Here is a 19,110-nt window from a genome sequence, read left to right on the forward strand (position 1 = left end):
TGCTCTTCAGTGAATCCCGGAGATCATCTTATTTCTAAACAAAGACATTGTTTAATTTATTAACATTTTAAGTAATTGTGCTGGGAGACACCTCAGAGATAATCATTTACTTTTCAGTTCTAATTTTACAAACAAGGAATTAATATATATATATATATATATAAAGACAGAGAGAGAGAGAGATTCTAGAAAAGACCAAGGAAGAGTTTCTTTTATTTTCTATATTTTCTGTCATGGGCTCTTTTGGCAGTTGTTGACCCCATCTCAGAATGTGTTTAGGTGCGTAAAATAAATAAATAGCATTATAAAATCAATAAACATTTATTAAGTACCTGCTATGTAATAGCAGGTATAGTAATTAGAATTAAAAAAAACAAAACAAAAAGAACTTCACAGACTCCAGGTTAAGACCCCAGGGTCAAAAGGTTGCACATTACATAGCTGGTATAATAAAAATTCAAGTTCAATCTTGTCTTTATAGAGATATAAAAACTGAGGAGCCCTAAAGAAATTACGTGTACTGCTTATGACCACACAGATATTAAGTGGCAGGTTTTGAGCTTAATCATGTGACTTCAACTATGAGAACAATTGAGACCTAAAATACTGCTTTAGAAAATGACCTGTGGGGGGAAAAAAATGAGTCCTAAACTGTTGGTGAATAAAATGGACCAAATTTGTGAAAGAACATAATTTTTAAAATGGCACTTTGGGAGTTGCCATATTAAAACAAAAGGAAGGGAAAACTTACTAAAGCTAAAAATTATTCCCCAAAAGTTCTAGGATTTAATCACCAAGTATGTGAAATGGCTACATTTCAGCTTGTGTGTGTGGGGGGAAGTCACCCATAATTTTGACTTAATTCATACACGGGTGTCATGTTTTAAAAAAAAAAAAAGCATTTTGTATTTGGGTAGGTGGAATATAAATAGTATAATCTTAATGGGGTTAAAATGAAAATTAACTAAAAGATATTTAGTTTACAATTATTTTGGACACAATAGCTATCCATCAATAGGAAAAAAACATTAATTCTATGGGGAAATTTATTTGGGGGAAGGAGTGGCATGAAGGAAAGGATAAGTGGGAAGGAAAAGGGAAACAAGGATCTGACTCAGGATACTTTTATGTAAGCCTTACTAAAACCTGATTTATTTAATATTTAGAGATGCATTTTTATATTCAATGAAAAACCAGTGACAAAACAGATTTTCAAGATAGAAATCCACAGAGAAATATTGGCATATTACAGAAATCAACTTTAAGCAACCACATTCTTCACATTTTAGTATTAAGCACACATTTTAAAATAAAAAGTTCTAATACTCCCAGCAGTTTACTAAAATCTGGTGCTATCTTCTTCAATACTTGTTAAATCTATCAGAACAGCTAGGTGGCACAGTGTTTGTTAAAGCACCAGCCTTGAATTCAGGAGGACCCGAGTTCAAATGTGATCTCAGACACTTAACACTTCCTAGCTGTGTGACCCTGGGCAAGTCACTTAACCCCAGCCTCAGGGAAAAAAATAAAATAAAAAAATAACTTGTTAGTCTATCAATGTTGTCCCTGAAAAATTAAGATTTGACTCTCACTCCAAAGCTTACTCAGATATATGCTTTGGAGTTGGAGTTAGGATATGAAATTTTATCTTTGACTTTGAGATTTCATGAGGGATTTTGCTTTTGATTTCCTTTATTTTAAGTGATAGCTTTCTGTTACTCAAGCAGAAGTTGGACAAACTTCTCTCAGACAAGTGGATTTTTTCATTGGGTAGGATTCTAAACAAAATGACTTCAGGTACTTTTTAACTTTTAAGATAAATGATGTTAAGAAGTCAGAAGAAATTTTCAATATGGTTTTCTTTAAACAGAAATGGTATATAAATAAATTTTGGTACATATCTTTTTGATCAAATGGGTTTTGCATTCATAGTGAAGCTTCTCTGAGAGGGAGATTAAAAGGATTTATGATTACAACTTTAAATAAGATCAAAGTAAAGAAGAAAAAATGCATTTTAAAGTTTGATTAATAGTAACTTTAATGTCTTTAAGACCTAATAGCTAATATTTTCCCCCTAAAAATTCTACATATGAACTCTGAAGTTTTACTCTTTTGTTTCTCACTGTGAAATCTGATGGTTCCAATGAGGTGCAAAATATTTAATCTACTCGTGCTTGGTTAAGTATAAAAACTGTGATGTTAGTAGCTGTAGCAAATCATATTTTATTATGTGACACAGATATTCACAAATACACCAGTTATTTTAAAAGCTATGATTCCAAGTTTCAGTTTGGCAACAACATTTAATAGGACTATTTCACAGGTTTGCTTGGTTAAAACAAAACAAAACAAAACAAAAAACCATATAAATGTGAATTATTACTCTTTGTGTGTGGTAGAATATTTTTCTTTATTTTAGATACCAATAATCCACCAAAGAAAATGAATGTAAACAAGTTAAGTAAAAAGAACATGTTTAGGCTCACTTTTCTTTTGGGCTTACCAATTTAAGGCCTCAAATTAACAAAATTTTCTGAACATTCTTCTAAAACTAATTTTTTTTCTTACACCAGATTTTTAAAAAATTTCTTCTAACTTTGACACAAAATATAGAATAAATGGTTTGTATGTGAAACTACCAAATTATTATATGAAATTTTTTCTTCACTTAATTCATCACTTCACTTTTTGAAAACATTACAGGAGATCACTTTAACATTACTTACCTTCGACCGCATTCTGAATATTTACCAATATTTTTTAATATTAAGGCAGCAGTTAGTCGAATGTGTTTAGTTATTGGTCCCTCTTTTTCATCCTTAAAAATAAATAAGAATAGTTTAATAGCTAGATCCCACTAGTCTTGTTTTTTAGAAAAAGAGATCCAATGTCTACTTACTGTGAAATCTCTAAAGACAAGGTTTCTTGATCCCCTCCTAAGTGCCATGAGGGCAGCACTGGGATGATTCACAATGGCCTTTTGTGTTCTAGGAGTTGAGGTTGTACCCCCTGCAGTTGGCTGCCTAAATTAATCAGAGGAAGAAAAACTGTTTAAGAGACCGACTAGGATTAAAACCTTGTCTCTCAAAGGGACTACTTTTAGCCTGGAAAAGATTAATAAAAGCCTTCCATACTTCACTATTGATATTGTTTTTGCTAATTTTAGCAAAGCATGGCTTTTACTTAATTTTTGAGATCTTATAAATAGAAGCTATTCCAATGTAGGCCACTCGAGTTAGTTGCTTTGGTTGAGTGAGCAAACCAGAGAAAAATACTAGAATTCTTTTTATAAGGGAGGGGGGGGTATTACTATCTTAAATTAACTACAAGAGAGTAATTCTGGAGTATGTATCCTTAGAAAAGACCTATGAGCATGTTAAAATGAAAATGGAACCCACAAATTGGTAAATTATACATGGAGGAATGACCATGTAAACATTCTAGGCTACAGTAATTTTGCTTAAGTATGCACATTGGGAAATCAAGGAGTAAGCAGAATTTTTGTGCTGCAATGGAGTACCTAGAGTACAACTCTAGGCGCATCTTCTATGAGAAAATTTAGTTAACGGACACATAAGGTAGAGCAGTAAATCAAGTGCTGGACCCAGCCATGTGACCTTGGGCAACTTGACCTCTCTGCCTTAGTTTCCTCTACAGTAAAACATATAATAATAGCACCTACCCCACAGAACTGTGAGAATGAAATGAACTCTCTAAGTATAAATGTTAGCTATTATCAAGTGTGGATGGCTTACAATCACAACAAGGTTGTAACACGGTTATAATGTGGGATTACAGTACATGTAGTTTAAAGGGTTACTATTTAGTCTTCCTTTTTAGGAACTTAACTCTTTAAGATTTAATACTGGTTTTCTACATCTAGAGGAAAGAAAGACTACGCCATTCTGGAAGACTATTCAGAGATCCTGTACATTTCCTTAAGATGCCAATGGTAAATCCAATAGCCTTTTTTCTGGTCCTTATCCAGTCTTCTACAACATCTGACACTGTTACCTTAACAAATCCCACCCATATATTTTCTTTTCTTGGTTTCTGTGATAACACAGTCTCCTGGGCTCACAATTCATTCTGAAAAAAGTTTTACTGAACATGGTAAGGCACCATACTAGACATTGGGGAAAAAAACACAACAGTCCCAAGTTTACATTTCACAGGAATTAGTGGAGCAAGGGCAACTTGTTATAACATGTATACAAGTACATAAAATATACAACAAAGTAATTTAGAAAGGAAGCAAACTAAATATGGAAGATCAGGAAATGCCTGTGTATTATTAGGTGCCATGTAATTTGTGCCTTATTAAGATGTCATGAAATTCAAGAAATAAAAGGTTAAGAAAATGGTAATTTCCCAATGTGGACAACTATGTAAGTGCACAAAGTGGGAAAAATGCAGAAAATTGTTCTTAAAAAAAATAATATTATATAAAGGACAGCCAGTTGGATTGTAAGAACATTAGATAAATGGATGGGCTGTGCCAAGCTGAGTATTTTGTATTTCATCTCGGATGTAGTATAAGGAGCCTTCTGAAAAATATGGAAAGTAACAGAGACGTGTTTTGGAAGATCAACTTAGAAGCTCTTTGGAGGCAGGGTTCTAGAGAGGAAAGACTGGAAGCAGTGAGATGATTTAAGAAGCTACTGCAATAGTCAAAGTAAAAAGTGATAAGAAATAGAGTACAGGTGAGGGTTAAGAGAAGGGTTAATAGAGACACTATGGAGGCAGAATTAACAAGATATAGAAACTGATATGCTATGTGTGTCAAGAAGGATCGCAGAGAAATAACTTGGGCAACGGAGAAGACAATGCTCTAAGCAAAACAGGGAAATCCTTTCATTTTCCAATATAAAAATCTGTATTGACTAAAATAATTATAAATGGAAAAAACTTTAAGTATATTCAGATTCAATCACTTTTAAGTATAATGTTAAAGATTTCATGTGAAAAAATTAATGTTTTTCATTCTTTGCTTAATCCTAAATAACTAAAAGAGCTGTCTAGCATGTGCTTGGCACACAGAGTAGCAGGGAGCATTTACTGGTAGGTACTATATTAGATCCTTAGGTACTACATTGTATGCTATGTTATATACTTTTAAACCTTTCATCTTCACAGAAGATAAAAAATGTATTTCTGTTTTTAAAACTAAAGTATACATATCTGTAAGATATGTTGCTTTAACCTCTATGAAGAGTGGAAAGGATCCTTTTCTCCATAAACCCATGAACGTCTAATGGACTTGAAAAGGAATAAGAGCCACCCCTCTAATGTTTAGGAAATGTAATCCTATTATTTCAGAGCTATAAAAGAACATGAAGTGGACATCCAGAGAAATGACGTGATTTATGATTATACAGCTAGTTGGTAGAAAAGCTAAGACTAGAACGCAGGATCCCTGACAGCCAATCCAGTGCTCATTCTATTTAAACATTCTGCTTATTGTAATTTTAAGAATCTTCTGATTTGGGGTTCTTTCATTTTCTTTATGCTTTATGATTCTTACTTGTTGGAAGGTTTTTGATTTCCTATTTGTCCTGGTTCATCTTGTTTTAATCCTGCAAGCAGAGCATCCTTTGAGCAATGCTTATCCTTTTCAAGGGAGAGAAAAAGAACAATGTATTAAATTTTGTAATTCAATGAGACTGTTTCCTGTATAAAGAATATCAAAGAAAACTGTACCTGTAAGTGGGTGATAAAGGAAAACCTCTGTCGCTGAAAGGGCTCACAACCTTCCCATAAGCACTGCCCTGGATATACATCTTTCCCTCCGTGTTCTGTTGCTGCATGGTAAAAAACCTGTGATGGTGTTTGAAACCACCTTAAAAAAAAAAAAAAATCAGTAACTTACTTTTTTGTCATTTCAACAAAATGATTTTGTAAAAAACTAGCCTGACATTCTACATGGGAGTTTATTTACTACATCAAAATTTCTTAATTTTGACTTCAAAAGAAAGGCAGAATAGCATAAGAGGGGATTTCAGAATGAATGGTGGCAGTCTATATATGTCATTACAGAAAATTCTTATTTTAAAAACATTTTAAACATGTGCTACACTTAACTGTTGGAATTAGCTTTAATTAGTGTTTATAAACATGTAAATTTATTTGTAAAATTTATAATTATACAGTTTATAAATGGATTAACACCCTTTTGCTTCAATTTCCCCTCTTTCAGGTAGGCAAAAAACCTCTCAAAGGGAAATGAAAATGATATGAAAATAGATCTGCTCTCATACATATACATATCACATGCTGCGTATACTTTTTTACACACTTTTACAAAGCATACATACACACATATATTTGGACTGGACCTGTGATTTCATCGGTGTAGAGAGCTCCCAGTAAGAACTTCCTCTAGGAAAGCAGATGCACTTGCCGTGCATTCAAAGCCTTAGAGAGTTGCTTGGGGGCACTGAGAGAGTAAGGGACTTGCTCAAGGTCACAGAGCCAGTATGTGGAGGAGGAGGGACTCAACTCAGTTCTTCCTGACTTCAAGGTCAGCTCTATCCAATGCTCCACGTTGCCTCTGCATTATCAATACCACTTTAAAATGAAAGTCAGGAGAAGAAATCTTAGAATTCAAAGTCACACGTTTGACATTGGAAAATGAGTATGAACTGCCTGTTGTCTTAAATAGAAAGGGAGCTTAACAGCGGTCCAATTGAGAATAAGAGATACATGGATATCCTGTCCAATTTGTATTGTTCACTATGGATTATACTTTAACATTCCTGTAGAAAATATACTTTGAAATAATTTCATCAGTAAAAGGGAAAATGTAATAATCATGACTATAATATAGGCTATTTAAAAATACTACTCATACTTGTTTGTAGACCTACCTACGGAAAAGCTTCTTCTTACTTTTTGGAAACAGTACTGTGAAAAAAAAGAAACAGTACTGTTGTTGACATAATGGATGCTGGCCTCTTAACTCTAAGGCAGTAAATTGCAGAGAAGGTGCTGACCTTCATTGGTAGAGGTAGTTACTTATCTGGGACTTACCCATCTCAATGAAATCATAGATCCAGTCCCCATTCTACATGACATTCAAATTCAATAAACAAATTTATTTATTCAGAACCTACTACACGTTTAACACAATACTAAGGGCTGGGGCTACAATAACGGCAAAAGACAACCCATATCTTCAAGATGCTTCCAATCTAATGGGGGAGATGACAGGCAAACAGATGTCTATATGCAGTTATATGCAGGATAAATGGAAAATAATAAAGGAGAAGAGAGTATTCTAAGTGAGACATAAAGGAAGCCAGGGCGGTCAGCAGCCCAGATCCAGAGACAAGCAGAGAAAATGCTCTCAGCTGAGAGTTGGAACGAGGAGGCCAGGAGGAGGGAAGGAGAAGGTCTAAGAAGGCTTGAAGCTATAGGCAAGATGTCTACTGGACATCCAGCTCCAGATGTCTGAGAGAGGGCTTCGAGGTTGGAAGTCTACAGAGACACTAGGGCAGGAAAGGTAGACTGGAGAGTCATAAGCATAGAGATGTAAGTTAAAATCCACAGGAGCTGATGAGAAGAACAACAGAGGAGAGCTGAGGGCAGAACCCTGTGAGAGATACCTATGGTTAGAAAAAGTGATCTGGAGGGTCCAGCAAAGAAGATGGAGAAGAGTCATAAGGGAGTAATGTCCCAAAAATCTAGAGAAAAGAAAACAGCAAGGAGTATGTGATCAGCTGCGTCAAAGGCTGCAGAGATCACTGGTTACTGGAGAGAGCGCTTTTGATGGGATGATGATTTGGAGAACCAGACTGTAAGGGGGAAAGGTGAGTAGAGACAGCAGAAGCTTTTTTGAGTTTAGTTATAAAGGATGAGAGTTAGCAGAAATGGATGTATCAAAGATTTTTTTTTTTTTTTTCAAGAGAGGAGACTCATGGGCATATTTGTAGGCAGGAAGGAATGAGGCAGCAGAAGAGAGAGATTGAAAATAAGTGAAAGAATGGGGATGCAGAGGAGGTGATGGGTATGGATTACTAATTTTCAAAAGATTATATGGACAATTAACTCAAAGAATTCAGGATTAAATCTTTGATATAAATTATCTACTGGTAAATTAAAAGTAACAGATTTGTTTTATCATGGAAAATCTGACTTTAGCTATATGTATAATTACCAGGTGCCTTTCACATTAACTTATAATCTTTCTCTAGTGTCACAGGTTCATAGACTTAGAGATGAAAGGGACCTTACAGAGCATGAGCACTATCATCTATAAATGAGGAAGATGAGATCCAGATAAATTAGGAATTGTGTTCAAAGTTCCATGGATGACAAATAGCAAGTCATTATTTGAATCAAATTCTCTTGACTTAAAATTCAGTATACCTTCAGTACTCCACAATATGATCATGCATCTACAGCTTACAATGAATTATCAACTCAATGGACTTTTCTCACAAGAATAAATCAACAAGGGGCAGCTAAGGGGCGCAGTGGATAGAGCACCAGCCTTGAATTCAGGAGAACCCGAGTTCAAATCTAGTCTCAGACACTTAACACTTCCTAGCTGTGTGACCCTGGGCAAGTCACTTAACCCCAGCCTCAGGGGGAAAAAAAAAAAAGAATAAATCAACAAGCACCTGTTTAAGCATCTGTTGGGTGCTAAGTATTATGCTGGTGTTACAGATACAAAAACAAAAAAAAAGATTTCTGCCTACTACATTCAATATGGGACATGCAAAAATATAAGTATATACAAAATACAAGGTAATTTTTTTGTGAAGGGATATTAGCCATTAGGGAAAACTAATAATATAGGAAATGGTACTTAAGCTTGGCTTTATAGGAAACTAAGGATTCCAAAAGGTAAGGGTGAAAAGGGAGTATAATTTCAGCATAATGAGCACCTTGTGCAAGGCAAATGGAATTTCAAGTGTGAGTAACAGCAAGAAAGTCAGTTTGGCTGGAATCTGGGTATAGAAGGTTATTATAGTTATATGTAATAAAATTTTAAAAGTTAAGCTGGAACCAGGTTAAGAATGTTAAATGCCAAATGAGAGATTATATTTGATTCTAAAAGTAACAAGAAGTTGATCAAGTAAGAGAGTTGAAGAATTTGAAAAGGAAGAATAGAGGAGTCTTCTCTCAAGAGCACATTAATGCAAGGCTCTCATTTAGGCAATCCACTGGTAAGAAAGAATGGTATTCAAATATATCAACTAGAAAAAAATTTAATTAAATTTTAAACAAATGCAAAATCAAGTGAAACTAATTAATTCAAAAGGCATTTGTTAATTTCTTGTGTTGAAGGCTGTCAGTACTAGCTACAGGGGATAACTAAATACAGACATATTTATACAACATAAAAGAAAGAGAAGAGGATTTGTATTGTAAGAAAACACTAACAATCAAAATGTAAAACAAGGGTAAAATGGGAATGGAATCAGGAAAGATTTTGTATAGGAAGTGGCAATGAGCTGAGCCTTAAAAAAAAAGCTAAATGTTCTAAAAGGCAGATATAGAGAAGGTGAATATTGAGGCATTAGGGGACAACCTGTATAAAAACACATTTATAGATTAATGAGTTAAGATAATAGTTAAATGTTTGAATAAGAAAATTTTTTACTGAATCCTAAGGATATAATAAGGAACCACTTGAGAGTATTGAGCTGAGGAGTGACATAGCCAGACCTATGGATTAGGAAGATGATTTCGACAGCTACTGAAGAGAAGATCAACAGACACACCAATTAGAACGCTATTATTAGAGTTGAGGCAAGAGGCTGAGAGGGCCTGATAATGCCACATAAATGGAGAGGAGCAGTTGAGTGTAAAAGACAGTGTAGACTGACAAACAACTGACAAAACTTGGAAAGTAATCTGTATGGGTGGGGTAGGAGGAAAAAATCAAAAATGCTTGAATTTGTGAACCTGTTTGACTAGGATATTTTAAAATAAATAGGAAAATTTGTAGGTAAGGAGTAAAGAAACATAATGTACATTTCAAATGTCAAATGGGAAAATCTGATAAAGATATTCAGCAGTCAATTGGTGAGGTTGGGCTAGAATCCAGAAAAGATTAAAGCTGGATATGTGGCTTTAGAAATTATCTACAAAAAAAAACAATAATTAAACCCATAAAGATGGAAAAAACCATTGAGAAAATGTAGAGCCCAGAAATGAAACTTAGGGAACATTCTCTTGGGGGCAGATGATAAATGGTGATTATGCAAGGACATCAAACAGGAATCATCAAGCAGAGAGAACTGTCACAAAAGAGTCTTCAGGAAGAAAGTATGAGAGAAGGACACATGTAAAAGGATGGGGCTTGGTAAGAAATAGAAAGGAAAGCTTAGGAAGTGAGAAGAGAGGATAACACAGAATTCTGAAGTGTGGAAAGAGGAACAGAATTCAGCAGAAAGTCCTCATTTTCTCATTTAAAAAAAAAGTTTCTGGTGGAGAGAGTATGATTTATAAGGCTTCAGAAGATAAGGTCTAGCAAACCTACTTTAGGAAAGGAAAATCAATCAAGAAAAAATAATCAGATTTCTATGTACATTTGTTGAGATTAAATAACAAATTTTGAGTGTGTGCGATTTTCGGTAGCAAGAATGATAAGATGGAAATATTCAAAAGTTGGAGTTTAACAAAGCTATCATGAGATGTCAAGGGATAGAAGACAACAGGTTGATAAACTGGGGTCAAAATTATGGAAGGACGAAAAATGAAGCTACGGAACGGGTGGGGAACTAGCAGAAACGGAAGGAGGAAGGGTCATGGTAAGAAATTCAGCTAGATTTTGTTCAAGTAAAGTGAAAATAAATAGATTTAAGATAATCACACAAAGTTCCAAATTCAGTGAGAGATAGGGGGATATCTACACAATTCTGAAATCCCTGAGTAGGGACATGGCTTGGGATGAAGAAGACTAAAATGGGTACTAAATGAATTGTCAGAAGAGAGAGAGTGATTGCCATAAGAATTTAGACAAACTGTCTGTGACCTCTTTGGGGTTTTTTTTGGCAAAGACACTGGAGTGGTTTGTCATTTCCTTCTCCACCTCACTTTACAGATGGGGAAATGGATGGGCAAAGAGGATAAAGTGACTTGCCCAGAGTCATATAGCCACTAAATGTCTGGGGTCAGATTTGAACTCAGGAATATGCATCTTTCTGCCTCCAGGCTTGGCACTCCATGCATCATGGCACCACCTAGCTGCTCAAGGCAGATTGAGGAAATCTTAGAAGAGATTTCTGAGAGATGGCACAAGAAAGGTCCAGAATCAGCAACGCAGAGCGAGAACTATGCCTGCCCACTGTCTCAGGGAACATAAAAGCAGCAGTTCTCAGCAGAGTTGTCTGTATCCACCCACGCGCAATGTTTCACTTTTTGCTTAAATTGCCATTGCCAAAAACTGTCATCTTTACTCCAAATTTTTCTGTTCTGTTCATTCAACCATATACAGAATCTGTCTTTCAAAAGAATCCATCACCTGAATGTTCTCAGGCTCTCCCTCATGTACTTCCTACTTCTAGAATGGCTCAAAGTAAAGCTTAAACAAAGTATTCTTTTATATCTATTATTTATTAGGACCATAGATTAAAAAAAAAAAAAAAAAAAAAATCCCAGGCCATTAAATGTACTAATTATATTTCCAGAAAAATGAAACCCATAGCCAATATTTTCCAGAGAACTGAAAGACACGAGGAGTAATACTTTAATTAATCTTGGATGAAGAACGTTAGTGTTGAAATATAATCCCACTCTAACACTTTGCTGGAAGAGCTAAATCAAAGGGTCTCACATAGGACGACCTAAGTTCTACATAACCATCTTTCCTTTCTCCCTCGTATCAATGCTAAGTTAAGAAAAGGTGGGCTTGGTAAAAATAGTTGTTGGAAGTTAATGAAATGAGTTTCTGACTTTTTCCCCTTCTCATAAAAAATGGACAAAATGGCAATAAGGAGTCCAATTTAGCAAAGTGAGAAAGCACTTCAAAATATTTCCTCCAAAAATTTAATAACTCAGTTATTTTGAATATTTTATTTATTCACATTTTAAATTTCTCTCTACCACTTAAAATCTTTTTTTAAAAAAAGTAAATGCTATTGTTTTTAATTACTTTGTCAACATAGTTGACATTCAACCTCCCCTTTTTCTCCTCCCCCAACATATATTAATAGGTTGTTAAATAAAGCTTTGATGAAGTTAATGAAAGACTGGAGTCATGAAGTGGTTCAACTCCTCTGCCATTCCTTCCACTCCTTATTTAGGTTAAGAATTTTTCAACTGTGACACTAACATTTTTTCCAAACACTGACATTGAAATGTGTTATTACAGGGATTAGAAAGGATTAAATGTGGAGTCAGAGGACCTGAATCCTTTACTTACTACCTGTGAGACATGGGAGAGTCACTTTAATTCTTGGGGCTTCAGTTTTCATACTAAGCTAAAAACTTCATTTTTGTTTTACAGATGAGGCAACTGAGGCTCAGTGGTTAAGTAACTTAGATAAAGTCACACCTGAGGTCAAATAAAAAGATGTGGATTTGAACTCAAAACTTCTAAGACCAACTCTCAAGCTCTTACAAATCTGCTACATCTCAAATCTCAATTTACAAATAAAGACCCAGAGGCCATATGCAGTATACATTAGGATATTAAGTTCAAGACTTTTATAGTAACAGGACAGGAAGCTATTAAGTTAGTTTCTCAGATAATCTCTGGATACCATTTCAAGATCTACAATTTAAACTAGAGCCAAGATTATGAGTTACATGATTTCACAAAATGTTAAAAAATAGTTTTGTGTAAAATAAAACTAAAAGAATTTAGTTTATCCATCTGGCTAAGTCAAGTCATGCTGAGGCTGCTGAGAAGTATAGCAGATAAGGAACTGAGCATGGAGTCAGGAAGCTCTGAGTTCAAATCCAGCCCCAGATATTTATTAACTGTTTGACCTACAGCAAGTCACTTAACCTCTAACTGCCTCAGTTTCTTGAAATGTAAAATGGAAACCATAATATCACCTACTTTCCACTATTGTTGTGAAGAGCAAATGAGATAATATTTATTAGTATTTTCAAAGTACTTAGCAAAGGACACTTAAACCAAACTTCCTTCTTTTCTCCTTGTCCTTTCCTTTCCTCTCTTCTCCTTCTTTTCTCTATAAAGGAATTGGCAATGAAGACAAAGAAAGAGGCATTTTTATAAATAATTTTCTACATCCAGCTCCTTTTTATGTAAACTTTAAAATATTATAAAAATGCTAAGTTATTATTCGTGGTTAAAAAAACTGACGTAGAAGTACAAAAATAGAACCTCACACTATGTTTCAGGCTCATTAATATCAGAGGCATTTGATTCAGATAAAGCAAAATCAATTCAGCCTCATAAAATTTCCTCAGATAAACTGTCTTTTCATGTGAAAGCAAAATGATGTAAGACCTCATCAAAATGGAACTAGAAAGATCATTTTATCTTTGTCCAGGGATTTACTCATAACTGATATCATGTAAGGTGTGAACAACAGAGATAATACATTCACCAAATGTGTTTACCAGAATGATGGTAGTTATCTACCTTATATATTTACTCTTGGAGACTGTTACATTGAAGACTGAACATTCTATCAAGATTTACTTCAGGATACAAAATCCATCAGAGTGAAACCAACTACTCTGGAAAAACATCTGAAAAAAAATCTTATACCTGATTAATGCAATAATTGGTTGAATGTGTATATCAATATTTGCTAATATAATCAACACTTTTCCAAAATGACAAATGTTCCAGAGGGCTGAGCTGGCTCCCAAATTAAATAGAAGAGTGGACATTTTGGCTATTATACAATATGGTCAGTGACCATAAACTTCTCACTGCTGCAAATTTAATATCAATAACCTCCTGGTGTTGTCATATTGGTGCAAATGATAGAAAATCATTATCTTGGAAGAGTCAAAATATAAAGTAATTTAAAAGACAAAGGAAATGCATGGCTAGTGTAAATAGTTTAAGGCATATTATTGATGATGACATATAGAAAAGCAGCATAAAAAGCATTATAGTTTATTTTAGATATAATTTGAAAAGAAGGTATTCTAGCTATGTATAGAGAATGAGACAAATCAGGTGGATAGCTGAGTGGTTTTTTGGAGATACAAAAGAACTGGGGGAACTTTTTTTTATTAGTGGTTGGGGAGAATCTCTGTGAAAAATTAGTGAAAAGATCACTGATGACAAGGATGATACTGCACCAGTGGGAAAAGGAATATCCAAGTCAATGAAATAAAGGTGTCATTAAAGCAAAACAAATTAGGAATAACTGTCTATTTCTAATTTCTAGTTTTCCCAGCAATTTTTGTCAAATAGCGAGTTCTTATTCCAGAGATTTATCAAAGACTAGATTACTATAATCATTGACTATTGTGAATTGTGAACTTGAACCAATTTCATTGATCAACTATTCTATTTCTTAGCCAGTATCAAATGGTTTTGATGACTGCTGCTTTATATAGTTTTAGATCTGCTTCAGATTGGCCACCTTCATTTATATTTTTCTTCATTAATTCCCTTGAAATTCTTGACTTTTTTTTTCTTCTACATAAACTTTATTTTTTCCAGCTCTGTAAAGTAATTTTTTGGGAGTTTGATTGGTATGATGCTGAATAAGTAGATTTAGGTAGAATTGTCATTTTTATTTTATTAGCTCATCCTACCCATGATCACTTGATATTGTTCCAATTGATTAGATTTCACTTTATTTGTGTAGAAAATATTTTGTAGCTGTGTTCATATAGTTCATGATTTTGCCTTGGCAGGTAGATTCCCAAATACTTTATATACTACCTACAGTTATTTAAAATGAAATTTCTCTTTATATCACTTGCTGAACTTTGTTGGTAACATATAAAAATGCAGATGATTTTTGTATATCCTGCAACTTTGCTAAGTTGTGAATTGTTTCTAGTTGTTTTTTAGTTGATTCTCTAGGATTCTCTAAGTATACCATCATATCATATACAAAGAGTGATAATTTGCTTTCCTTAGTACCTACTCTAATTCCTTTAATTTCTTTTTCTTCTCTTAGCTAAAGCTAACATTTCTAATATAATACTGAAGAGTAATGATGATGGGGCAACCTTGTTTCACCCTGATCTTATTGGGAATGGTTCCAATTTATCCCTATTACATATAATGTTTGCTGATGGCTTTAAACAGATGTTACTGATCATTTTAAGGAAAACTTTATTCCTATACTCTCTAGTGTTTTTAATAGGAATGGGTGTTGGATTTTATCAAATGCCTTTTCTGCATCTACTAAGATAGCCATAATTTTGTTAGTTTGTTTATTGATATAGTCAATTATGCTAATAGTTTTCCTAATATTGAACCAACCCTTCATTCCCTGGTATAAATGCTACTTGGTCATAGTATGTTATCCTGGGAATAACTTGCTGTATTCTCTTTGCTGATATTTTATTTAAGATTTTTGCATCAATATTCATTAGGGAAATTAGTCTAAAATTTTCTTTCTCTGTTTTAATATCACCGGGTTTAGGTATCAGGACCATGTCTGTGATAAAAGGAATTTGGTAGGAGTCCTTGTTTCCCTATTTTTCCAAATTGTGAAATACTTTACCTATATTTCCAAATATTTCCATAGTACTGGAATTGTTCTTTAACTATTTGGTAGAATTCACATGTGAATCCATCTGGCCCTGGAGATTTTTTTCCTTAGCAACTTAATAGGTTGTTCAATTTCTTTTTCTAAAATGGGACTATTTAAATAATTTATTTCCTCCTCTGTTAATCTGAGAATTCTGTATTTATACATATTCCTCCATTTCATTTAGATTATCAGGTTTATTGGCATACAGTTGGATGAAATTATCTACTGTTTCTATGAGTTATTGTTTCATCCATTCATTCCTTAGGATTAGATTGTTTAGTTTCCAATTAATTTTTTATTTATTTTTCCCTGGGCCTTTATTACGTGCAATTTTTGTTGTATCATGATCTGAAAAAAATCCATTTATGATTTCTTCCTTTCTGCATTTGACTTTGAAGGGTTTATGCCCTAATGCATGGTTTAATTTTTGTGTAGGTCCCATATATTGCTGAGAAAATAAATATATTCATTTCTTTCTCTGTTCAATTTTCTCCAAAGCTCTATCATACCTAACTTATCTAAAATTCTATTTATCTCCTTAACTTCTTTCATATTTATTTTGTGGTTTGTTTTATCTAGTTCTGAAAGAGCAAGGTTGAGATTCCCCCATTAGTATTGCCTAATTCTTACAGCTTTCTTAACTTTTACTCTAGGAATGAGGATGCTATACCACTTGGTGCATATATGCTTAGTATTGGTATTACCTCATTATCTATGGGGCCTTTTAGAAAAATGTACTTTCTTTCCTTATCTCTATTTCTAAAGACATACAATTTTTTTTTAAATATCTTAACAAATTTTCCAAACCTTGGAGTGTAACTTCTTGGGGGTATTTGAGACTCTCTTAGCCAAGGGGAAAGGGGCTGCCCAAAAAGCAATGACTAAAATTTTCTAGTTCAATCCTACAAGAACTTGCTTTTTTCAATGAAATCAAGATAAAACAAATCAATAAAAATGAATCTAGCAAAGCAAATTCATTGCAATTGACAGGAAAGGCATTATTCTTTCTTTAATACATCACGCAAAAAAAGAGATCAATTTGGGATAGCATTCTGAACCTAAATACTGACAACTGTCACAGAAGATAAGTTATGCTGTCAAACTAGTTGTTGCAGTTGACTGAGTAGGTTAGCTCAACAATTCTTTTTATAAAAAGAGGGATGGATGTGGTTAAATGTTGCTACAGAATTTAGAAGCTACAATCTTAGTTATGACGCTAAATGCACAAAAAGCCACTAGGAATAGGACTACTTAGTTTTTGGACTTTTAAGAAATTAATCATGTCAAATCAACAAAGTTCAAATTATTTTGAATTATTTTGATCTTTATTTCCTACTATTTACCATTTACAGACTCATCACTGTTCATTCCATGGGACAGAAAATCAGTCATTGTTATCTAATTTTTGGTAGTTAGTTCTGAAATCTACTTTCAAATCCTTATAGACAGTACAGAGTTCGAATGCTGCTTTTAATATGTATAAAAACTTTATTCATAGCGCAACTGCTTTGACTTCTTTCCATTCAGATAGCTAAATCCTTTAAACTTTAATTGAGTCATACTTATCAGCAAATTGGCAGCTAGGTGGCACAGTAGATAAGAGTATTGGATTTAAACTCAGGAAGATATTTGACCCTGAGCAAGTCACTGTGTCTGCCTCAACTATAAAATGAGCTGGAAAAGGAAATGGCAAACGACTCCAATATCTTGGCCAAGAAAACTCCAAATGGGGTCATGCAGAGTTAGGATTGAACAACTATCAGCAAATGACAGAATCCCTACTAAACTCAGTTTAAATTTCTCATTGGAATTGTACTCCAATGTCAATCACATTTGATTCCTAATTATCTTCCAGAATATTACTGAATGCAACATCTAGAACTAAGAGGTCAAAATGTGTAACAGCTGAGTCAGTTGAGGGGGAGGGGAGAGGGAGGGAAAACAGGCTTAAAAATTGGAACCAGAAATTCCTCTAGAATTCATCTGAGGTTGGAATATAAATTGAGGAATGCTGAATAGGTACTGAAAAGAGAAATAGAATGGGTTACTGTATATCAGAATTTTACTTAGTTATGCCAATATAAATTCCTTTTCTTTAATTTTCTGAATTTGGCTTAATGGTATTTTTGGGGGGAAGGGCAAAAAATTCTTAAGATTCCTAGTATATTTCTCAATGGTAATCTTGAGAAAGCAGCTACCCTCTCAACAATGCCGTGGGCTTAAATATCCAGTGTTAAAAGAAACTATTTAATGGTCTGTAATCACACTGATGTGTGGGCAGCTAGGTGGCACAGTGGATAGACTGACAACGGTTAGATTCAGGAAGACTAATATTCCTGAGTTCAAATAAAGATTAAGACACATGGTACAACCCTGGCCAAGTCTCTTAACCCCATTTGCATTTGTTTCCTCATCTGTAAAATAAATTGGAGATGGAAATGGCAAACCACTATAGGGTCTTTGCCAAGAAAACTCCAAATAATGTCATGAAGAATCAAACAAGACTGAACAACAACAACAGTAAATTAAAACTTCATTGATATAGTTTTTATTTCCAATGGTAGGAACTATAATGTCTAACTGCATCTCATCTTATTCAATTCTTGTCCACCTCTTTTAATACATCTTCTAAAGAGAATCGATCTGTATATGTTTTCTGTATTCAACTCTTGAGAAAGAGGTATTCCATATGACAGCATTATTAGAAGCATAACTGGTGTTAGATTAGTGGGTTGTAATAAAGATGAAAAAGATTAATAAGACACTTAAAAATACATGGAACAAAAAAAATTTATACGGGAAAAGATAGCAAATTTGTTATTACTGTGTTAAATTAAATACACACTTAAAAGAAAATGTGTTAATAACTATAACAAAAATAAAGCTTAGGGATAGAGCTTAGAACAGCTAGGAATCTTTGAAAAAGCTGAACAAACCAGGACACTTTGGACAGAAATGCAGAAGAAAAAAAAATGACAAAACATCCACAAGCATTGCCTCAGAGAGAAACAAAACTTGGGCACAAGCAAACCTAAAGAGAATACTCAGAAGAGATGAAACAAGAGTTAAAGGGGGAAAAAAAAAAAAAAAAGAGTTTAAAATGTTTTTACAAGTGGAATGAGAATTGAGAAAAAAAATGGGGAAAGAAATGAGAACAATGTTAGAAAGAATTGGAAAGGGAGAAGCTTAACACAAGAGATATAAAATGGTGCCCAAGCAACAAACTCCCTTTTAAATAAAGGACTTCAAAGCATCCCTTATGAAAAGACTAGTGCTGCGAAACTGAAATGCAAACACAGAAGTGAAATGTACAAAGGTAAACATGAATGAACAATAATAAAGGCCTAGTAAGTATGAACTCCTCACACTGAATATGACAAAATCACACATGTCTCCTCTGAATCCTATCATTGCGGTTCACAGAGGTCCAATTAAACAAGGCTGCAAAGTGATTCTA

The 19,110-nt window shown here is 33.9% G+C and overlaps 1 protein-coding gene across 1 annotated transcript in view; it reads right to left on the reverse strand.

Moving 5' to 3' along the window:
* Nucleotides 1–19,110, reverse strand: part of ARID2 (AT-rich interaction domain 2) — a 192,344-nt gene that overhangs the window by 712 nt on the left and 172,522 nt on the right. The window contains 4 exon segments of the mRNA XM_074269452.1: nt 2,727–2,818; nt 2,900–3,023; nt 5,525–5,610; nt 5,701–5,839. Coding sequence (XP_074125553.1) covers nt 2,727–2,818; nt 2,900–3,023; nt 5,525–5,610; nt 5,701–5,839 — 441 coding nt within the window.

This window comes from Sminthopsis crassicaudata, chromosome 5, assembly GCF_048593235.1.
Source record: "Sminthopsis crassicaudata isolate SCR6 chromosome 5, ASM4859323v1, whole genome shotgun sequence".
Taxonomy (NCBI): Eukaryota; Metazoa; Chordata; class Mammalia; order Dasyuromorphia; family Dasyuridae; genus Sminthopsis; species Sminthopsis crassicaudata.